The sequence below is a fragment of the Aspergillus lentulus genome (genome assembly GCF_001445615.1).
Source record: "Aspergillus lentulus DNA, contig: Alt01, strain: IFM 54703, whole genome shotgun sequence".
Taxonomy (NCBI): Eukaryota; Fungi; Ascomycota; class Eurotiomycetes; order Eurotiales; family Aspergillaceae; genus Aspergillus; species Aspergillus lentulus.
In genome coordinates this window covers 3,472,274-3,492,716 of record NW_028322123.1, presented here as the reverse complement: position 1 = coordinate 3,492,716, position 20,443 = coordinate 3,472,274, and the positions used below count along the sequence as shown (strand labels likewise).

Genomic DNA, 20,443 nt, shown 5'->3' with positions numbered 1-20,443 from the left:
TTAACTATATGCGATGATACTATAATGACTAAGCGAGGCTGAAGCTGCAAGGGTGTAGGTTCCATCCGATACGTTCAGTCACTAGATGAGGGTCAGGTTTGGAGCTATGCACATTGAGAGTACTTATATATGACTGTACGATTCCTGTTGTAATAGGGATGGGTTAGGGATAGCCCGCTTCTTCGATGCAGTCAGCCACAGAACTGTTACTCCGGAATCAACATTCCTCGGTTACTTTCCTCCGGAGTGGTATCTGGTCAAGGCTACCAGTTGTCCTCTATATACGTATACCGGTTATCACTTGATATGTTGTGAAACCGTCAAAATAATACATATATCAAGGGAGCCGGGCTTATGTCTCCGAGGGCGTCTGGGCAAAACCTCTGGCAGCCGCGGGAATGTCCATTAATACCAACGAAGCGACTTCCGTATATCAATTTGCCCGGCCGTGGATAGCTGCAGCAAAGTCCACTGGCGTTGGAATCTTAATACATTGATCCATCCAATCCAGACCACTTCTAGCCGAGCATGTGCGCGTCTTATGTCTGGTAGACTTAGCTATGATATACACCATCCAGTGACTGCGTCGACCTTACAACTCCCACGTCGCCTTCACCTCCTCAACCTCCTCAGTCACATCTCCCCAGCTCAAAGCTCCCCATCTTTCCGGCCTCCTCAATGCATCCACAAAATGCCTCATCGCCAGCACAAACTGCTCCGCCCACTTTGCCGCACTCACCTTTCCAATCCCCGTCGCAATCGGGGTGATCAGAATGGACTCAATGCGCTCCTCGTTCTTGCAGCCCCGATTCCACCCCTCAACCTGACACAGCAGACTCCACACACACTCATACACAATCTCGCGGTCCCAGCTGACCCGATGTGGCCACCGCATCGTCGGACAAATCGCCACCCATCGACATCCCCATTCATTTTCCCCAACTAGCTCATCCGGAAAGGGGACGAGTGTACATGTCCCTGGAGGTGCGAAACCCCTCCACCTCTCGTAGAGGACTTTCTGCGCTGCCTCGGTGAGAGTGTCGTATTCGTGCTTTGGGGGCCGGCAGAAGGCGCGGGATATGGCGTCGTCAAAGGCGCCGTCGAGTCGGCCGTAGGAGTTTGCTGGTGAGACGATCAGGTCGAACTTTGTGCTGGATGGGACTTGGCGGAGGGAGGTATTGAGGATGGTGATGGTGGGTTTGGGGGTGGTGTTTGTTTCGGGCCAATGTTGGGCTAGAGCCTGGTGGAAGGCGTGGATGAAGCGCTCTTCCATGCAGAGGAGGTTGATGTGTGGGATGTTTGAAAGAGCCATTTGTATTGTTCTTGTTTGGTGTTGAGTTGATAATCTGATATGGGATACAGATCATAGAGCAGATTTATTCCGCAGGGAACGTGGCTTAGATGGCTGCCTGTCAGCCTCACCTTCTATTAGCGCACACTAGGGGGCTGTGTAGTTCCCCGCGATATCTCAAGCCGAGCCCAAGTCTGCCTTCCTGCTAGACCTAAGATCTGAGGAGTGGATTCACAAAGGAGTAATGAACTAATGATCATGGCAGGAGATGGAGTGATTTGTGGCCTCTCCTCTGATTGGCCAGGAGATGCAATAAGCTTAAGTTTCGGAGTTGTGAATGACCGACGCCGAGAGCCAAGAAGTGGCACACTTTTACCGACATCTCCGGTGCATGTAACTGATAGACATCTCAACCCTTGAAATGATACAATGGATCATGTCCGACGGTATAATGTCGAGCGATCTTGTCTTCGCTGTCATCAACGCAAGGTCCGCTGCGACAAGGGTTCCCCATGTGCCGCCTGTGTGCGGATGAAAGTTCCCTGCCAGTATCCAGGCCCTAATCGAGTCCAACGCCGTCAGCCAAAAGCCACTTCGGCTGATGTAGTCTCTCGTATAGACCAATTGGAGAGAGCTGTGACTGGACTGACCCGGCGTCCGTCCACCGTCAGTCCAATACACGACGATGAGACGAAGGTGACACGAACCAGTGCCCCTGAGCGTCACCCTCGACAGGGCCTTTTGGTGCGAGATGGTCGGTATATTGACGAACATCTCCTATCTGGGTTCCTTGAGAAAGATAAAGAACTACAAACTGCAATTGGCACGCCCCGGCCTGCGGGAAAGAGCCCTGGACGACAGTCCCCTCTGAGGGTGGAGGGCCTCATTACCAACTCACTGCGCGAGCACATAGATTTTCAGGCGCTGCAGCCTACTCGATGGCAAGCCATCCAGCTTTGGCAGACCTTTCTTGGTCGTGTCGATCCAGTGGTGAAGATCCTTCATATTCCATCGACACAGCCACGGGTATTTGCGGCCATTAACCAGCCTGGGGATGCGTCTGCGGATACCCAGGCGCTCCTGTTCGCCATTTGCTTTGCAGCCACAACCGCTTTACACTCGGATGACCCCTTGCGGGAGGAAATCCGCTCGGATATACGCCGGTATCAGCAGGCGTTCGAGCTTGCCCTTTATCGTTCTTCGTTCCTGGACGCACCGACTCTGATATCGCTGCAAGCAATGGCCATCTACCAGGTATGCATCCTACAGTCTTTTCTGAAGGGCGATAGCTTATGAGTAGACATGTCTCCGGTATCACAACAGTGGCCGCTCCAATTGGACACTTCATGGACTCACAACCCGTGCCGCCCAATCCATCGGCCTCCACCGTGATGGACGACACTTCAATCTCTCGCCGCTGGAATGCGAACTCCGCCGCCGACTGTGGTGGCATATTGTGACGTGCGACCAACGCGCCGCGGAGGATCACGGTCTCTCTATTATCGCGCACAATGAACCCTGCGACACGAACCTGCCGTCCAACCTCGACGACCAGGATCTCTCCGCAACGGCGGCAGTGCCACCGGCACCTCAACCGCGCTGGACCGAGATGACTTTCCCACTGATCACGATCCAAATCAGCCGCCATTTGCATGAGATCTCACGAAAGACATCGCAGGGTGTCTCGCCAGACCCGCTAGTTAGGGAACTCAAGGACTACATTCAGCGTAATTACCTGCAACACGGGGACGCCAATATTCCCATCCACCAGCATGGCCTCATTCTCGCAGACGTCCTCACCATGAAAGTCGCAGTCTACGCGAGGCAGAAAGCACTACAGGTCCACAACCAGGGCCAGAGCCAGTGCCCACAGCATGAAAGTGCGACAGCGCAGGAGACGCTGGCGATGGCTTGCCATGGCCTCGAATGCGCAATGCAATTGCAGACGAACGACCTGCTCCGTGGTTTCCGTTGGCTCACCACCACATACACACAGTATCACCTTCTGTGTTATGTTCTGTGGCATCTTTGTGTGTATCCGGCTAGCGTGCATGTTGAGCGGGCGTGGCGCAACGTCGAAGCGACCTTTGAGGCGGTGGAAAGGGATCCTGCGTGGCCTGACCCGGGGCCCAAATGGGCGGTTATGTCGCAATTGAGAGCCAAGGCGTTGAGGGCGAGGGAGGGATTGACGAATAACCGGGTCGATGTCCAAGAGAACGGACCAGAGAATGTCTTGGACTGGGGGAATTGGGATCTGGAGTCGTTCGGGTTTGGGGAGTGGACTGTTTGATCATAACGATATCTACACTTCTAAAGACACGAGACAATGAATCTAGATGAGCTAAAACTTGGCTTTTAGCACCCAACCCGTCTGCACCACCCTGGCCGCCACCACAAAGCCCGTGCCAACCAGCAACATCCCCCCGAGGAGACTTTCATCCCGGTATACGAGCCCCCATCACGCTGCAGAATGGCTCCCCCACTCGGACTTGTCGTCAGTCCACCAACAGACGCAAACAGAAATAGCAGCCCCGTGCGGTAGCCAATCTCCTCCAGCGGAGAAATAGCCACCATCAGCACCGGCGCAAGACTGACATATGTCCCGGTCGTAAACCCAAACACCACCGCAAAGACAATGATGGCTGCATTCCCCGCGGCCGGAATCCACAACCCCATCACCAACACCCCAGCCAAAAAAACCACACAGACAAGAGTGTTATACGCCCCGACCCGATCAGAACACACCCCGGCAGACAATCGCCCCAGAAGTCTCCCCGCATTGAGTATCGCAACAAAATACTGCGCCATCGCAGCACTCATCCCCGCATTTACCGCCTGCACCACAATATAATTGATGGGGATAAACACGCCAAACGTCAAACACATAAACCTCAGTACCAGAAGCGCCTTCTTACCTCTCCGAACGGCCTCACCAAACTCTCCCGACTCATTGTTCTACCTGTCCTCGTCCCGCGCGTGCGAACCGTCAAATTCGCAACACCCAGTAGCCCCAGGATGACGAACGTGCCGATGAGCATCGTCCACGCATACCAGACGCTCTTCGTCAGCCGATTAACCATAATCGGGAACACCACTCCGCCAATACTCGACCCCGTGGAGACATCCCGTACGCGGCGCCGCGCCGTCGGCTGAACCAGCCGGGGATAAACCCCATCGCAGGCTGGAAGATGGCAGCGACGCCGATGGCGCTGCAGGTGCCATGAGAGAGGAGAAGCTGGTAGTATTTTGTGGCCAGCGAGGCCATCATCAGACCCGAAGACGTGGAGGAATGAGCCTATGAGGATGTGCCGGGGGCAGAATATATCATATAGTTTTCCGACGATGGGGCCCTGTCACTCGTATCAGTGCACTGTTACCTAGTGACTGGGGTTGGAGTATACCATGCCGAACATGAAGGAAGCCTGCAGCTTTGGCATCCAGGATACCGTGCTGGGAGCATACTCTGGTGGAAGAGTGATTTCGTAGTAACTCTGGAATGTCCCGATGCCTGCGCCGTTAGACATGCTGTATATTAAAGCCCGGGAGGGGGCATACTGTTAATCCAGCCAAAACTGCAAAAAGGATACACCATGCTCTAAGCACTACCAGCTACGCGATGATGCCTCCATCCGGCGGAGAATCGTCGTTATCCCAAGCTGGTGGTTTTTCGATATTATTAGCTGCAGCATCCGCTTCATTACGCAATTTCATTGGATCTATGGTAATTTCCGTCTCCTGGATAGTAGTAGAACTTCTATGTGTTTGCTCGGACGACGCCATCTTAATCAATGGACGTATTATTCTGGAATTGACAAGCGGGAGGTGATGTACGCAACATGTATGGTGGAAGGCTATTGATATATAGACCGTCGCTCGGCGCGGTGATTGCTGAACAGCCGAATTGTCGGGCTTGGCCTTCATCCCAGGGTTGGCAGGTGGACCGTATTGAGTAGTGTCGGGGATGATTGGTTTGTATAGGAATAAACTCATCTACTATTGTATGAGGATTTTAATTGAGCTGGCAGGATCATATAGTCTCTGCGAAACATGTTCTGATATCCTTAATCAGCGGAGATTAAGTGAACTAATATCATGTGTCCATCACTAAGGTAACAGTGAGTAATAAATGACATAAAGGAATCAGTTAGCGCCCTGGCCCTGACTTGAGGCTCCGGCTGCTCTCTGGCCGGGATCGCCCTGTTCTTTGGCCTAAGGATTCCCGATGATGCGATGCAGACCATATTGAGACCAGTGAACGCAGAGGAATGAGCGAGACCAATGAATGCAGAGGAACGAGCGATACCAGTGAACACAGAGGAACAAGTGAGACCAATGAATGCAGAGGAACGAGCGATACCAGCGAACGCAGAGGAACAAGTGAGACCAATGAATGCAGGGGAACGAGTGCTACCCATAAACACAGAGGAACAAGCAAGGGCATAATCTGTGCGGTAAGTCTAGGCAACTATCAGCTGATTGGATATTTAAATTGATTGACAAGTCATAGATCCACAATGATAATCAGTGATTGGTTGGACAATAGTCATTTTTCCCCCGGGCTGCAGGCACTTCTGGTGCCCTGGTATTCCCCTCCACATGTTGCCGTCGGTACATACTGAAATAATCATGATCTGCGATTCAAAACGGGGTCCAACCACCCAACCCTCGTGTACTTTAGAGATTATGACTCCTGGAGATTTTATAATTATGCAATAACAACAAGGCAGTGCGTAGGTCCTTCTATCTTAGAGACTATAGTTTCAATCCGTTGCTATCCAGTTTATCATTATTTTTCAACCCAAAGCTTTCCTCTAGGCTCTCTGTGATTAAATTTAGAGTGTTAATTGAATTATATTCAGTGTTGTCTTTCAAGGATATCCAAGGTGACACACGAGCGAATCATATAGCAGCGGTGGCAAATCAATTGTAATCCTGTATTCATAATTTGCAAAATGGCCTTGAGTGTTTCTTGAGGCCAATGCTACAAGTCTGGCCCGGCCGGAATCAAGGAACACTACAGTAAGTCAGTGACTAAACTCATTATTCCCCTGTCCGGACCTTCCGGACAGGGAATAAGTCAAAACTCCTGAGCTAGTCGCGCTAGTGGGGGCTTGACAACACAGCAGACAGACTGCCTAGACCGGCCGTGGATTGGATATGGGTTGAACTACGACCTATCTATGGAGTAACCCGTCCTCATACCCGCGCGGGATTGCGGATAATGGATACCTATCTATACTGCCCGTCGCCTACGCCGTGGGTTTTACATCGGCAAACAGGCCCACAGCTCAGTAGCTCAGTGGCTCAACGGCATTGACTACCGCATATAGAACTCATATACTCTGTGGGATGGGGTAAATAAAACTACCATAGTGCATATATTATGGTATTAAGATAGGTTGGACAAGAGAGCTCCTAACTCTATCATTTGTTGAGCCATAAAATTCTGTTGAGGTGTAGCCGGCCCTAGCCCTGTAAGACCCATGGTGGCAAGTGTATTTTTTAGTGCCACTATCCGAATCACCATCATCTAAAATGTACTAATTCTCCTAGTAAACCTAATATTTTATTTTATATATAGATGGATATGATTATTCTGTATCTATAGATGGAATAATATAGTCCTATCTAGGCCTAGAATATGGACATATGGTTAGATAAATCATACGCTCTTGGTTGTAAGAGGCTGTAGATCAGGGCAGCACCTGGGTTATCCATATCCATAAGGATGGGGTGTGCCGCGTTACGGGTATCCAGTTCTGATCAGGGATTTAGGGCCTACTCCGTAGTCCGTACCTAGATCCAATCCAAAGTGCGGATCGGGTTACCCGCCCTCAAGCAAGGCACAAGTGGATTCCCGCCGGACTCAAGCGAACCTCCCTTTCCACGAGCTTCAGGTTGATCCCAGTTTCTGCAGTTTCACCTAATTTATGTTCATCTCTGGTTCCCTAGGTTCACGCAATAATTCAGGTGGATCTCCACTGTTCCCTGGCTTCCAGCAACATCGATCGTCAGCTACCATGATTGACACCGGATTTCTTCGCCTGATTTATGGATATGTCTACCTGTAATTCCCGCCTTGCGGATTTTTCAGTCTGTCCCACAAGTTGGCTGCCAATGCTTTTCCATACACACAAAGCAACGTACTTCCTTATGATCTGTCGTTGTGTGAGAGTTAATTTTTCTCAGTTGCTATGCTGTTCAGCTCTCAACTTGATGGAAGGTGTGGATTATTGTGATTACAGCCCAGACACACTAAGGCATGGTGACCTACTTTAAGATGCTGACGTGCGCTCTACTTATATGGAGTGAATGCTCACAAGGCACTAGGCTCTTCTGCCGCAAAGTATCATGCGGTCTTTCTCATCCACAATATGCTATGGGTGGACTGATATTCCCATTTTGAAGAGCCTCAAGGATGACTCAGGGAGTTACTATTTAATAAATAATGCGTAACTGGGAGTTCACTGCAAATGTACCCTCATATAGTAGTTCATATTATTCATTTGCTTGTTTATGGAAACGTAGGGGGATGCTGTATACCATTAATAAAATCAAAACAAGGCAACTCTAATTAATCTCCTAGAGTTCCGGAAGTCGCCTTCCGCGGACGTTATAGTTAGTGCGCCTATCTAACATTCTATGATGCATGATTGACAAAATTTCTTAATACTCCCCATTCATGTGGGGGATGATGGATAAAAGTACGAATTCATGCGGAGGATAATGGATAAAAGTACAGATTCATGTGGAGGATTATGGATAAATGTACAGATTTCTGTGGAGGATTATGGATAAAAGTACGGAATCTTCATCAGGGACAGACTAATGCAGCCACTCGAACAAATCCAAGACTGCTGCATCCAGATAGCCTCTTTTTTACGTTTTATTTACTTGTTTCATTATTTTTGTCATTTATATATTATCTATTTATGTATTCTTTTTGACATTTATATATTATCTGTTTATTTATTTTTTTCTTTACCTAACTTACAAGGCTCTCGAGGTCAGACCTGCCACGGAAAGTACATGATCCAGGGCACTAGGGAGTACGACGATGACGGCGCAAAATGCGGTGAATTCTGCACCGAGTAAAACCTCAATTTTTCGAGGAATCAGATTACTGAGATACACTTGAGGGCGTTCACCGGTGCCTGGTAATCGCTGCTGGTGCGATCGAACGCGCCCTAGATAATCATCGGGCCTTCAGTCCTCCATACCAGGATGGATTTTAAAAGGCCTTGAAAGCCGCAATGAGTCGCCATGATACTTCTTAACAACTTCTTCAGTCACTGCCTTCTCACCCTTTCTTTCAACTTGCCATGTCTGATCTGCCCATTCCGGATTGGTCGGATGTCGTGACAGCCTCCTTCCTCTCTAGCCCCGACGACACGACAGACACGTTAGATCCTCGCTCTCTTCTTCCTGATGATCAGTTTGTGAATAATGCTCCTTTATACCGTAATGGCAGCAATGGCAACCCTTGCATTGACTCCAACGCCCTCTTTTCTGATCCCCTGCTCTATGAAGATTCTTCTTTCCCATTTGAAATTGACATGCATTCCCCGGCCCAATTCCAGAGACAACAACCAACCAACCAAATGCCGCCATTCCATGCAACTAGCTGCATCGGTCTCCAGAACATATCCCAGGGGTGTGGCTTTCTCAGTGAAAACCTGCAGTCGGAGGCGGCGCCTGGGACCGTTAGTTCCATCAATACATATCATCCTACGAAGCCCGCCATTCACGAATCCCTGACGAGCGATCAGAAAAAATCCACTGTGGCACCCAATGGACCTGCCCCTCCTGCTAAGAAGACGAGAAAAAGGCACGTATCCATTCGCTCTCGACTCTCCAGTGTCAATCAATTGAAGCTTTAACTGATGTTTAACCCAAGTAGGTCACACGTCGATGCAGATAGCCTTAAATGCCACCATCCAGATTGCAAAGGGAAACCGCCCTTCAAACGCTCGCAAGACCGTCGGCGTCATGAAATAACTATTCACAAGTCGCCTCGCTCCTATGTCTGTCCCTACAATGGGTGCTATGAAGCAAAAAATCGGAAGGATAATCTTGAGGAGCATATTCGCCGGCACCATCAGGAAGCAATGAGTGCTGTTCGGAGCTCTAGAAGCACTCGGAGCTCTAGAGGATCTTGAGGAAGGAATGGTAGGTTCGTCCTATACGTGGGTTCCTATGAGCGATGGTTTGATGTTGGTCATGGGGGTCATGGTGTAGAAGGGCATGTGGTGACTTGAAAACAAATTAATGGCAGAGTGGGTGTTGTCTCTTTCTTATCCGAGATCTGTATTAGCACATATAATAATAGAATAGGCTGTTACATCTTTAGTATTACTATATATGGAGATTTATTATTGTAGTGAGCCAGTGGATTACATACAAGAACTAAGAGAAGCTAAACTTGAACTCATTATATACGTCATTGATATATATGTTTTGTGTCTTTATGTCAGGGTGCTTCCCCAAGCCGCAGTTACATAGTGCCCAGTCTACAAGACCTGCTAGGATTCATCATTAGTACTCTGCAAGGTGATGCTCACTGCATCTCAGGTAGTTTTTCTGTTTAATAAAAGATTACTGAGTAAGTTATCACTGGTTATATACACCTAAAGTACCCTTACAATGTCTTTATGGCATGATCATGGAGCCGTATTGATAATCTGCACAGTCTTTCTGCATTCAGAAGAATTTACACTCTATCAGGCTTAGATCCTGAGTCTACCAATATATCTCATGGAACAGACTGAAAAGCAGCCTGCATGTCAGGCATGATTACCTTTGAATGCTTAGAATCACTGCTATTGCTATTCCGCATTGTAGGTCATGTAGTCCTATGAGGCAAGCACACTCAGCTAGTATGAAGAGGACTATGGCTTCGGATCTCATCTAATAACCTTATTTATAAAGCTTAAATTGCATTCCATTGGTTTTACAAATTGAGGCATATCAGACCTGCACCCAAAAGTATATGAGCTGCACATTTAAACCATGCAGCTACAACCTATTATGTCTAATGTTCGAAAGGTAATTCGAATCAACTGCAAACATCAATATGTCCAAATATTGTTGTCTTGTCCGGATTCAGTAAAAGCTCTGGCTAATAAGGCGAGTTCATGACCTCGAAGCGCGTCATGTTGATCTCAGATTACGTCCGACTGAATACGCTCAACTCATTAGATAAGAGCATCCCTTGTAAACGTCACGTGTATTCATTCGTCCTGGCCATATTGCATTACCCGGTACTATGTGAGATGTCATGGTTTATCTGGTAGTTAGCTGTTGTTTGCATTGACGTCATACACTTTCTGCCCTAATTATTCTCTGTACTTCTACAAAATATCTTACTGGATAACCCGCTCCAGAAAAAAACAAAGACAGAGTTAATTCAGATCGCATGGTCTAGGCAGTTCGAATCCTCTTTTAACTGTTGGCCTGCCCCTACACTCTTCTGTAGTAATAGACTATGAAGCTCCCTTAAAGATTTTCACCTCCACGGGAAAGTAATTGATTTGGATTTGGCCTGAACACCATAGTCCATAGTAACCTACATAGGAGATTGGTCATTTGGTCATCTTCTGTCAAAGGCTCTGCGCATTACTAAATCCGTCTATACACGTCGCCTCATTGTCTGCAGTAGGTGGTATTCGGTCATTAGTGTGTCACTTCTCTAGTGAATTCGTCAATTTCCCAACCTCTTGACGCTGGACAAAGCATTACCTGTGGAGAGATCAGGATATAAATATGCTTTGTTCTCTTGTGAAAATGGGCCACACTCCATCACTGACCCCCAGTTAACTAAGATCATTCCCACTTCAGCTCTTATCCAAGTCGCCATAATGAAGTTCTCCACTGTTCTTCTGGCCTCGGCAGCTATTCTATCCGGAGCAAGCGCTAGAGTCATTTGGGAAGACTATGACCCTGGTCGATACTGTCAGAGAGCGTGCTATCATCATGAACCCCACTGTTCTCATGGCTGGGTAAGAAGAGAAAATACATTATATCTACTGGGAAAGAACAGAAATATTGCTAACACTTCTCACGCGCAGTATTCTTATAAGTGGGGAGTAAGGAATTGCTTTGCTTATCTTTGATTGTATCCCTAGGAAACTGCTGACATTGGTTATCAGCATTGCTGGACTTGCTGCAAGGAAATTCACCATGATGATTATGAGGATAAGGGTGGCTTGCATGGATGGCTTTAAAAGTGGTGACTAGTGGGTTTCATTCTCGTCAGCCTGAGGGGAATATAATCCGAGTTCTGTGGCGCATTAGGGGTATTCTAGTTTTCTGAAATCAACGATGGTAATTGATGAAATCTGCTGTTTACTCACATACGGTAGTGGTGACATGAAGGCTCTATTCTCTATAAGAGTAATGCGAAGCAACATCTTATATCTATTTTTGGGTATACTTATTTATATAACCCTTTGATAGCTCGATATGCATGCAGGCAGCTAATACAGAGATCCTTGATGTTTAACACCATGGTGAAAAGCAGCTGCAAGGGCGAACCAGACTCAGCGTGCTTTTATTTGGGTGGATTCTACAGGTTATACTCCAGCGGCCAGCCAAACTATAAAATGCATAGTATGCCAACATACTACGACAAAAGTAGCATCCTATTCTTATGTTGCATTCAGCAGATAGACTAGGGTAATTAAAGTTTATTAGAGTATTATACCACTGACTATATGTAATCCCTGGACTAATGAGCACTGAGTACATCATCCAGACACCCTTTTTGTCTAGCAGTATCGGAATTTTATAGGGTCGTGGTATATCTTAGTACATTAGCCTTAGTGAGTGGTGAATTTCGATTAGCTGATAACCATCCTTAGTGAGGTAGTGTGAGTGAGCCTAAAATGGTATAAACCATTTATATCCTTATATAATATTAGAAGCTACCTATGTTTTATAAGTTATCCTTTAACCACAAGCCTCTATTCTTCATGATTAGATAGTAATACTACAGCCAATTAGTTGACAATGACATCGAAAAATGGCCCAGAGGCTTTCCTAGTTCTTCTGTGCATATATTGATCATGCAGTGGAATTCTCTCCTTCGTAGCGGGGTTCAACTTGCCAAGGATCGGGACAAGCCCTAAGCGGGGAGATACTTGATCAGCCACTTATCTTGCCAATGTGCCACATAATCCACACGTCCATTTCCATCTGGAACTCTGAATAGTTATCACCTCTTGCCAGTCTCTACATCCAGTCGACCAAATATGGCACTGACCCGCGACCATCTGGCGTCCCTACCCGCCAGCTTCTTCAAAGCCGTCGACAGCCAAGATGTCGACGCTATAGTCTCCCACTTCGCGCCGCATGCCACTTTCACCATACAAACCGACCATGTCACAGTCAGTGGTGTCGACGAGATCCGCAACATGTTTTCTGCCTTTATCCAATCATCCCGAACGATGCACCACGAGATCACCAACATCGTTGTCGATGAAGTCAATCGCAGGGTTTCCACGGAGCAGACTTATGTTGGAGAGCTGATGGATGGCACGCAGAATGACATGCGGAATTGCAACTTTTTTGATGTTGATGGTGATGGCAAGTTTACCAGGGTGATGGTTTGGATGGCGGGTGCGAGTCCCTTGAAGAGTCCTTCGGGGCATGATGTAGCCTAATGCGGGGTTATTGTACTCGGTATGAATGAATTATATATGTACCATATACGTTCTCCAGTCTGGTGATGTACAATGGTCAACAGACATATGCTACGGCTACTGAATACGTAACATAATTTTAACTCACATCAAGTTTCTGAATCAAGATAAACGGCTATAATCAGTTCCTGTCCGGAATGTGTGGTTGACTCCGCTGCTAAAGCGGCTGGAATGATAACCACACGGAGACCTTCCGAGATGAAGAGGATCCTATTGGTCAGAATTCCAGTTTTTAGATCACGAATAAGCATCTGCTGATAACGCCATCCACTAGAATAAAAAGTGCACATTGTTACTCCACATGAGCCAACCGCTAAGTTCCGAATTGCCCAATCAGCATTGGTCCTCGGAAATACAAGCATATAGCTTAATGGCTAGAGATTTGCCCATATCCATATTCACACAAGAGCAGGTTAGTATATGGGCATATCCCCGGTGCTGTGACTAATAGCGCTGCTTGTGGTAGATAGCCACTGGATCACGCCTTACGGGCTAAACCCAAGACGCAAGGGGCCGTTAAATACTTCAACTCCAGCATGTCTCGCGTCACTTCTTTCCTCTCGAAATACAGAATTCTACTCAGGTAGATAACCGGTCAAAATGGGCCGTTTGACCGTTTTCAATCGAAAACGAAAACCCAGCCATGGCACTGACGACACGTCCAGCATCCCCCCAGCCAGCAGTGATGAACCCAAAACAGTCCCTGCAACGGCAACGCCTTTGAATGATGCGGAGAAAATCCAACCGGTCAGCGAAACAGCTGCCATCGAGCAAGAAACAGAACAAGACCCAGAGGTCGCAGCACTTCCCCTCGAGGTCCGCCAACTGGTCAGCCTCACAGACGATCCTACTCTGCCCACCATCACCTTTCGCTATTTTCTTCTCTCCGTCCTGTTTGTTGTCCCTGGAGCTTTCTTGTCGCAGATGAGCCATTACCGTACAACGCAAGCTCCATATTCCGTCTTCTTTGTGCAGATTGCCTGTCACTATGTGGGCAACTTTCTCGCCCGGTGGCTCCCTGCCTGGACAATCCGCATCCCACTGACGAAATGGGCATTCAGTCTCAATCCCGCACCCTGGAGTATCAAGGAACATGTGCTCGTCACCTTGACAGCCGCGTCCGGAGCTTCCTACAATTTGGGCTACACTCCCATCTCTCTGGCTGAATTGTTCTATGGAGAAAAAGTGAACCCTGCTGTGGCGATCTTCTTCATGTTTGCGATTGTCTGGATTGGATATGCCTTTGCTGCAATTGCACGGCAGATCTTACTGTACGATCCTGCTTTCATCTGGCCTCAGGCACTGATGCAAACCACCCTGTTCGAGACATTCCGGAAGCAAGACACCTCTTCCCCATTAGCCAAACGTCAGATGAAGATATTTTTCTTTTCCCTCCTGGGAATGACCCTCTGGCAGTTCCTCCCCGAGTATGTCTTCCCGTTCACCTCGTCGCTTGCCTTTCTCTGCTGGGTTGCGCCCCGTAACCCCGTCGCCAACTTTATTGGCTCCGGGCTGGGTGGAATGGGCTTCTTGAACCTCTCCTTGGACTGGTCTAATATCAACTGGAACGGCTCATCGATTCTGCTTACTCCCTGGTGGACGCAGGTGGTGTTGTTCTCGGCATTTGCGTTCAACTGCTGGGTTCTGATCCCAGCGGCAAAATGGGGAAACCTGGGCTCATACAAACATGGACTAATGTCAAATTCCCTCCTCACGGCCAATGGCACCAAATATCCCACCCTGGATCTGCTGACATCTGACTTTCGCCTGAACCAAACGGCCTATGAAGAAATCGGTCCCATGTACATGGGGCTTCAGAATGTCTGGGCGACATTCTTCAGCTACGCCAAGGTCACGGCATCGGTGGCATGGATCGCCACGTTTGGCTACTCCCAAGTCAAAAGAAACATACTCAAGATGCTCAGGTCCCGGGATAAAGCATCCCAGACCAAAGGCGAAGGCATCAATCACCAATACCACGACCGCCTCAACATCCTCCAGCGATCCTACAAGGAAGTCCCGCTCTGGTGGTACCTGGCGCTCTTCATGGCCGGCTTCATCATCCTCCTCGTCTCCATCGCTTGCGGCCACCTCTGGATCCCCATCTGGACCCTCTTCGTCGCCCTCGGCAGCGCCGCCGCCCTCGTCCTCCCCTTCGCCTTCCTCTACGCCATCTCCAACTACCAGCTCGCCGTCGGCTCCTTCAACGAGCTCATCTACGGCTACATGGTGCACACCAAAGCCGGCGAAAGCCACCGGCACCCCTGCGGGCCCTCCACCTACGGCTCCATCGCCGGCGACGCCTGGTACCGCGCGCAGTACATGCTCCAGGACCAGAAAATCGGGCACTACATGCACATCCCCCCGCGCGCCGTCTTCTTCTCGCAGGTCTTCGGCACCGTCCTCGGCATCCCCATAAACTACGCCGTCATGCGCTGGGTCCTGTCCACCAAGCGCGACGTCCTCACCGGCGCCAAGCCCGACCCGCTGCACCAGTGGACCGGCCAGTCGCTCATCTCCTCGAATACCCTCGGCGTGCAGTACGCCGTCATCGGGCCAGCCGAGCTCTTTAAGAAAAGCGAGATGAGCCCGCTCCCCTGGTCGTTTCTGCTGGGTGCGCTGCTCCCGCCGGTGCTGTACGGCCTGCATCGACTCCTCCCGCGCTGGCGCATCGATCTCTGGAACGTGAGTATCTTCTTCTCTGGGCTGGCGGTGTTCTACGGGAATTTGAGTACGGGGTACACGTCTGCGATTATCGGGGGGTACGTGGTGATGTACTGGGCGTATCGGAAGCGGTTCGAGGTGTGGAAGCGGTACAGTTATATGATTGCGGCGGCGTTCGATGCCGGGTTTAACCTGAACATGCTGCTGATTTTCTTGTTCTTTGGGTCGGGGAGGCAGATCTCCATGCCGCATTGGTGGGGGAATAATCCGGATTCGGTGGAGAGGTGTTTTGCTTTGGATTGATCAGATTCAGGCATGAAATAGGTATACTCGAATAAATATCCTCTCTCCACTCCTGTGTATAGTTCCCAAGTGTAGATGAGACACTGAGATGAAGAAGGAGGAAGTGCGGCGAGGTCCTGGAAGGCATTTACGGCTAAAGCTCTAAATTTCGGTCAATTAGCACAATCTCACTGGCAGTGACCTACCGCAAGAACGTGATGTAGACCTCCGCGTCAAGCGGCAGGTCCTCTACTAAGCATCATCTACATTCTACAGATTGTCCGTCCGCGCTCAGAGGCGCAATCAGAATCAAGCCGCACAGAACCGATTGGCGGGGATGATCTTCCGAAACGCATCGTCGTGCCGCTTGAACACGTCTCCCAGCTTGCCGATATCCGCGACATCGATTTCCCGACGCTTGACGGCAGCCGAAGCATAGTTCCTTCCGGTCCTGGCGCCAGCAGCACCCAGAAGCATGCCTAGCACCGCCATTGCTGGGTTGCCCTCGTTTTTGACGACATCGTACACACTCAGCGCCGTGCTTCCAACAAGCTCCACCACGATGACTGCCTGCGTCATCCAAGCGATGCCCGCGATCCTTCCGATGATCGAACCGGCGAACGGCAGAACGGAGAGAATCGCAGTGACGATGTTCATGATTAGCTCTTCCTCCTCATGCTCCTTTTCCTCCTTGCCGAGCTGCTTGACTTGCTCCATCGAGTCAACGGCCTGCGCGAGCATAAAGACGGGCAGCGACAAGGCTTCCACTGTATCCTCATGGTCTCCGTCCCAGATGCCGAACATCATTTCGGTCCAGGTGATCGCAATGTCCAGCTCAAGCTGGTCGAACCGGCCGTTACTCTGTGTTATGATGTCCTTTGGGTTGGCGAAGGTGATGTTGCCAGCAGCGCGCGGAGCGTCGCGGAAACTGATCTTGCTGTCTTGACAATTGTTCGGAGGAGGGGCGGGGATACAGGGTGTCGACACGTCGTAGTCCTCAAAAGTGATCCACTCCTTCAGAATATTCCGCTCGTCCACGGCCGCCCAGAACCCTGTCTCGTCCTTGAGGTCGTAGTCGATTGTGTAGATGGGGGAGTGCCCGTAGACAGGGCAGGTCTCAGGTTCGTGAGGCTCCCCGTCTAGCAGGGTGCAATCAAAGTACTTGTTACCGGGGCCCTTGTCCCCCCAAGATACGAAGTTCCGGATCTGCTCCGGCACGACCCGGTCCATGTATTTGAGATAGTAACCGAACCAATGGTCGTAATCGTTGTCCACGGACGTGTAGTTGGCCTTTGTGTCCTTCAGAATCTTCAGCAGCACCTGCATCGAATGGATCCCCATGCAGCCGCTTGGGATTGTGTCCTTTGCCTTCTCGAGCTCGCTCCAGGTATTGAACGTGAGGGAAACATCGCATGCCTCGGCGTCCTCCATGCATTTTGGATCCGTGTAATCATCATTGCACATCGGGACCTCGTCGACCCGGCCCCTCCGGCACGCCGTCTCGGGACAGTAGTTGCGAGAACACGCAAAGGTACACAGCCCGGCATCGTCGCCATCCAGTATCCACGTACCGTTGTAGTCGGTGTCCGCGGGAGGCGGGAGCACAAGTGTCCCAGTTGAGGTGCAGGTGCAATGCTTGATCGGACAGAATCCAAAGTCGCAGGCATACTGGCAAAGACCGATGAAGTTATCCTTACCCTTGCCAGAAGTGCAGGCCGGCGGGAGGAACGGCGACACAGTGGGCTCGGTCAGCACAACTTCGGTGGTTCCGCATGCATTGGGCGGGCAGTAGCCGTAATTGCAGGCGAAATCGCAGAGGCCAATGTAGCTGGACCCTTCGCCTGCGATCGGGTATCCCTTGACTCCAGTTGGTTTGGGGAGCTCCTTGGGCGGTCCGAGCTCAAGGCAGACACAGGCGCCAATAGGACAGTACCCGTACTGGCAGGTGAACTCACAGAGGCCCTGGAAGTTGCCCTTTGCGGTACCCTTGACGCACTTTTGTTCGTCCACCGCGAGCTTGGGCGAAACCGCTGTCGCCAGATTCGGCCCTGTGGCACTCCCCACCCAGGCGTTCCAGTTGGTGTAACCATCAGTGCAGCTTGTGGTGATGTCAGTCCCAGTGAAGGACGCAATGGTGCTACCGGAGCGTGAAACAGTGACTTTGACGGGCCCGCGATGACCGCCGTATGCCACACTTCCGTGGTAGACACCCACACCGCCGCTGGGTTTCTTTTCCCACTTCGCGGGAAGAGCTACTCCACCAACCGTCACGGATACCGTAGCGTCGGAGGTCAGAACGGCTGAGAAGAAGACCTTGTCCTGCGCAACCTCGGCAGGAGGGAACTCGATCTGAAGCTGCAGAGCGGTGTTGCCAGATGTCCCACCGTCATTGCAAGCCGCGGCAGGGTTCGGCCGATACCAGGCAACCACCAGCTCCTGTGAGATTGATGCCTTGCCGTTCTTGTACGTGTCAATCCAGTAGGGAAGAAGATTGCGCCAGGCATCGTGGGGCATCCCGGTGATGTAGTCGTAGGGAGCTCTGCCAATCTCAAACGCCCTGTACTTGCCCTTCGGCAGCGGACCGATATAGTGGGACTCCCCAAAGTCGTTCCAGCTAATGATCTGGACAAGGTCTGGCTGGACGACCATGACCTCTTCCCATCGATCCCTCCACAGGTCGTCTCCTAATTATTGGTGGACGGCCATGTCAGCAGGCACTCCAGTGGAAGCAAACCATGTATCTCTTACCGCGCCAGAGCCAATTCTTCTTATAGCCGGGCAAGTTGGTATAAAACCACGGCGACACGGGCATCATATAAGGCTTGTTCCCAGCCCTGCCCAAGAAGTCGAGATATGAGGCGTCGACATATGTATCCATGTTGGTGTTTCCCCAAGGCCATGCTGCCCAACTGAATAGCCCATCAGCGGTTCCAAGGGCCAGGGCATCCTTGGCTCCTAACGAAGACCAGTCCGGCATGAAGAAACAATCGGCCCTTTTCTTGATTTCGATCCAGTCCTTGGCGTTTGCCGGGCCTTCAAATGTCGAGACCAGCGGCTTTCCTCGGTACTTGTAATATTCTGCCAGGGGTGCGAATTCGAGTATAGTGACAACTGAGTCGATCAAAAAAGGGCCATTGCCTGCGTAATCAAATGAAAAAATCATCTTAAAGCTCCGCCTTTTGGCCGCCACCATGGCCTTCAGAATCTCAAGTAAAAGGCGTTCCAGGTCATCATCGTTGGCAAAGTTGAGCGCAAATCCATCAATATGAGCCGACTGAGCGATTTTTATTTCGTCTTCCCATTCCCCAACAGTCCAGTCTTTGGCATTTTCAAGCTGTGAATGCAATTAGTTTTCATGTTGCCGAAACGCATGGGGGTTGGAGCCAAGTCACATTGGGTGGGCTTACCATGAAGTGAGCGAAGACGGCCTTTGGCTCCTTTGCTTCGGTGTCGAGTAGGTTGCTTGTCAACGTAGACAGTCGAAGGTCGGGGGCCGAAGTATTAACATAAGGGCTTTTCCATTTGGTGATGCCTGGCGATTGTGTGGTATTCCGTGGAGAGGCTGAAGGTGCTGATAAAATGCCAGCAAAATCTTCGAGGGTCTTATATGAACGGACCTCGGGAGGCCACGCTCCATTCAGGCGTGAAAAGGCCTCGAGGACATCTCGGATAAAGGGCCAGATGTCGGTGCCTGTGATTTGGGGACGGTTGTCCGAGGTTGGACGAAACCCGAGGGTGTACGTGACAAGGAATAAGATCAGAAAAGAGTGTAGAGACTGCATTGTGGCGAGTCTCGTAGACCTTGGGGTGTTTTCTCAAAGAAAAGGAATGCCTGCGAGACTAAGGTAGCACAAGCCCAGAATAAAAGAGAGTAGTGGAATGATCGTAGGGATCGAAAGGAGCGATGTGGTACAACAAGATTCTGGTTCTTGAGGGGTATATATGTACCCTTGGCTACACAGGTCGTATCTGGAGCATATCCAAACCCCCTTTTTGCAGGACTTACCTGGCGGTTACTGCAAAGCAGCTCGAAGTCTTGTTGTTACCATGTTGGGATGCCGGGGCGAGGTGGGAAAAATCCCTCAAAACCACTAGTGCTCGCAGTTCGGCCATATCACACAGGGATGGAGGACAGAGAAGTGAACTTTTTCCGTGGAGCGGCGTAAAGTTGTCAATCTGGCGGTTAGTCGAGCAGTTGACAAGGCTATTGTTCCGTGTCCCAGAGTCATCGTATAGTCTAGGACATGATAAATTGAATGACTCGGTCACCATCGGATCTTTGGTTCCGACATACCCTCGATTGAGAGACCGCGGAGAGGCTTCCTCCGTGGGAAAATGAAAGCACGCTTTATGAAACGAATCCGGGAACCTTGGCATCATCTTAACCACTTGCTATCATTGGTGGGTTTAGATATGCCAAGAGTACCTGGCCGCAACCGTAAGAATGGCTGCAAGGCACGCTCATCAGTGAAGATCCTTGGCATTAGATAGCGAACACGCCTAGTCA

At 50.0% G+C, this 20,443-nt stretch overlaps 7 protein-coding genes across 7 annotated transcripts; 4 read left to right on the top strand and 3 right to left on the bottom strand.

Moving 5' to 3' along the window:
- Positions 1-592: 592 nt before the first annotated feature.
- On the bottom strand, positions 593-1,312 carry ALT_1066 (uncharacterized protein; the record flags this gene model as incomplete). The annotated part of the gene is made up of 1 exon (XM_033564052.2): positions 593-1,312. The coding sequence occupies one exon, from the start codon at positions 1,310-1,312 to the stop codon at positions 593-595; it is 720 nt and encodes a 239-aa protein (XP_033419943.2).
- Positions 1,313-1,720: 408 nt separating this feature from the next.
- On the top strand, positions 1,721-3,581 carry ALT_1065 (Zn(II)2Cys6 transcription factor; the record flags this gene model as incomplete). Its single annotated transcript, XM_033564051.2, has 2 exons — positions 1,721-2,545; positions 2,592-3,581. 2 exons carry the CDS (start codon positions 1,721-1,723, stop codon positions 3,579-3,581), a joined length of 1,815 nt encoding a protein of 604 aa, XP_033419942.1.
- Positions 3,582-3,646: 65 nt separating this feature from the next.
- Positions 3,647-4,815, bottom strand: ALT_1064 (uncharacterized protein; the record flags this gene model as incomplete). Its single annotated transcript, XM_089599087.1, has 3 exons — positions 3,647-4,126; positions 4,207-4,641; positions 4,693-4,815. The coding sequence occupies 3 exons, from the start codon at positions 4,813-4,815 to the stop codon at positions 3,647-3,649; spliced, it is 1,038 nt and encodes a 345-aa protein (XP_089456751.1).
- A 3,798-nt stretch (positions 4,816-8,613) lies between these two features.
- ALT_1063 (uncharacterized protein) lies at positions 8,614-9,171 on the top strand (the record flags this gene model as incomplete). Its single annotated transcript, XM_033564049.2, has 1 exon — positions 8,614-9,171. The coding sequence occupies one exon, from the start codon at positions 8,614-8,616 to the stop codon at positions 9,169-9,171; it is 558 nt and encodes a 185-aa protein (XP_033419940.2).
- A 3,369-nt stretch (positions 9,172-12,540) lies between these two features.
- On the top strand, positions 12,541-12,951 carry ALT_1062 (nuclear transport factor 2 family protein; the record flags this gene model as incomplete). Its single annotated transcript, XM_033564048.2, has 1 exon — positions 12,541-12,951. One exon carries the CDS (start codon positions 12,541-12,543, stop codon positions 12,949-12,951), a length of 411 nt encoding a protein of 136 aa, XP_033419939.2.
- Positions 12,952-13,590: 639 nt separating this feature from the next.
- On the top strand, positions 13,591-15,957 carry ALT_1061 (OPT family oligopeptide transporter; the record flags this gene model as incomplete). Its single annotated transcript, XM_033564047.2, has 1 exon — positions 13,591-15,957. One exon carries the CDS (start codon positions 13,591-13,593, stop codon positions 15,955-15,957), a length of 2,367 nt encoding a protein of 788 aa, XP_033419938.2.
- A 288-nt stretch (positions 15,958-16,245) lies between these two features.
- ALT_1060 (glycoside hydrolase family 71 protein) lies at positions 16,246-19,718 on the bottom strand (the record flags this gene model as incomplete). Its single annotated transcript, XM_033564046.2, has 3 exons — positions 16,246-18,620; positions 18,685-19,270; positions 19,344-19,718. The coding sequence occupies 3 exons, from the start codon at positions 19,716-19,718 to the stop codon at positions 16,246-16,248; spliced, it is 3,336 nt and encodes a 1,111-aa protein (XP_033419937.2).
- Between the last annotated feature and the right edge of the window lie 725 nt (positions 19,719-20,443).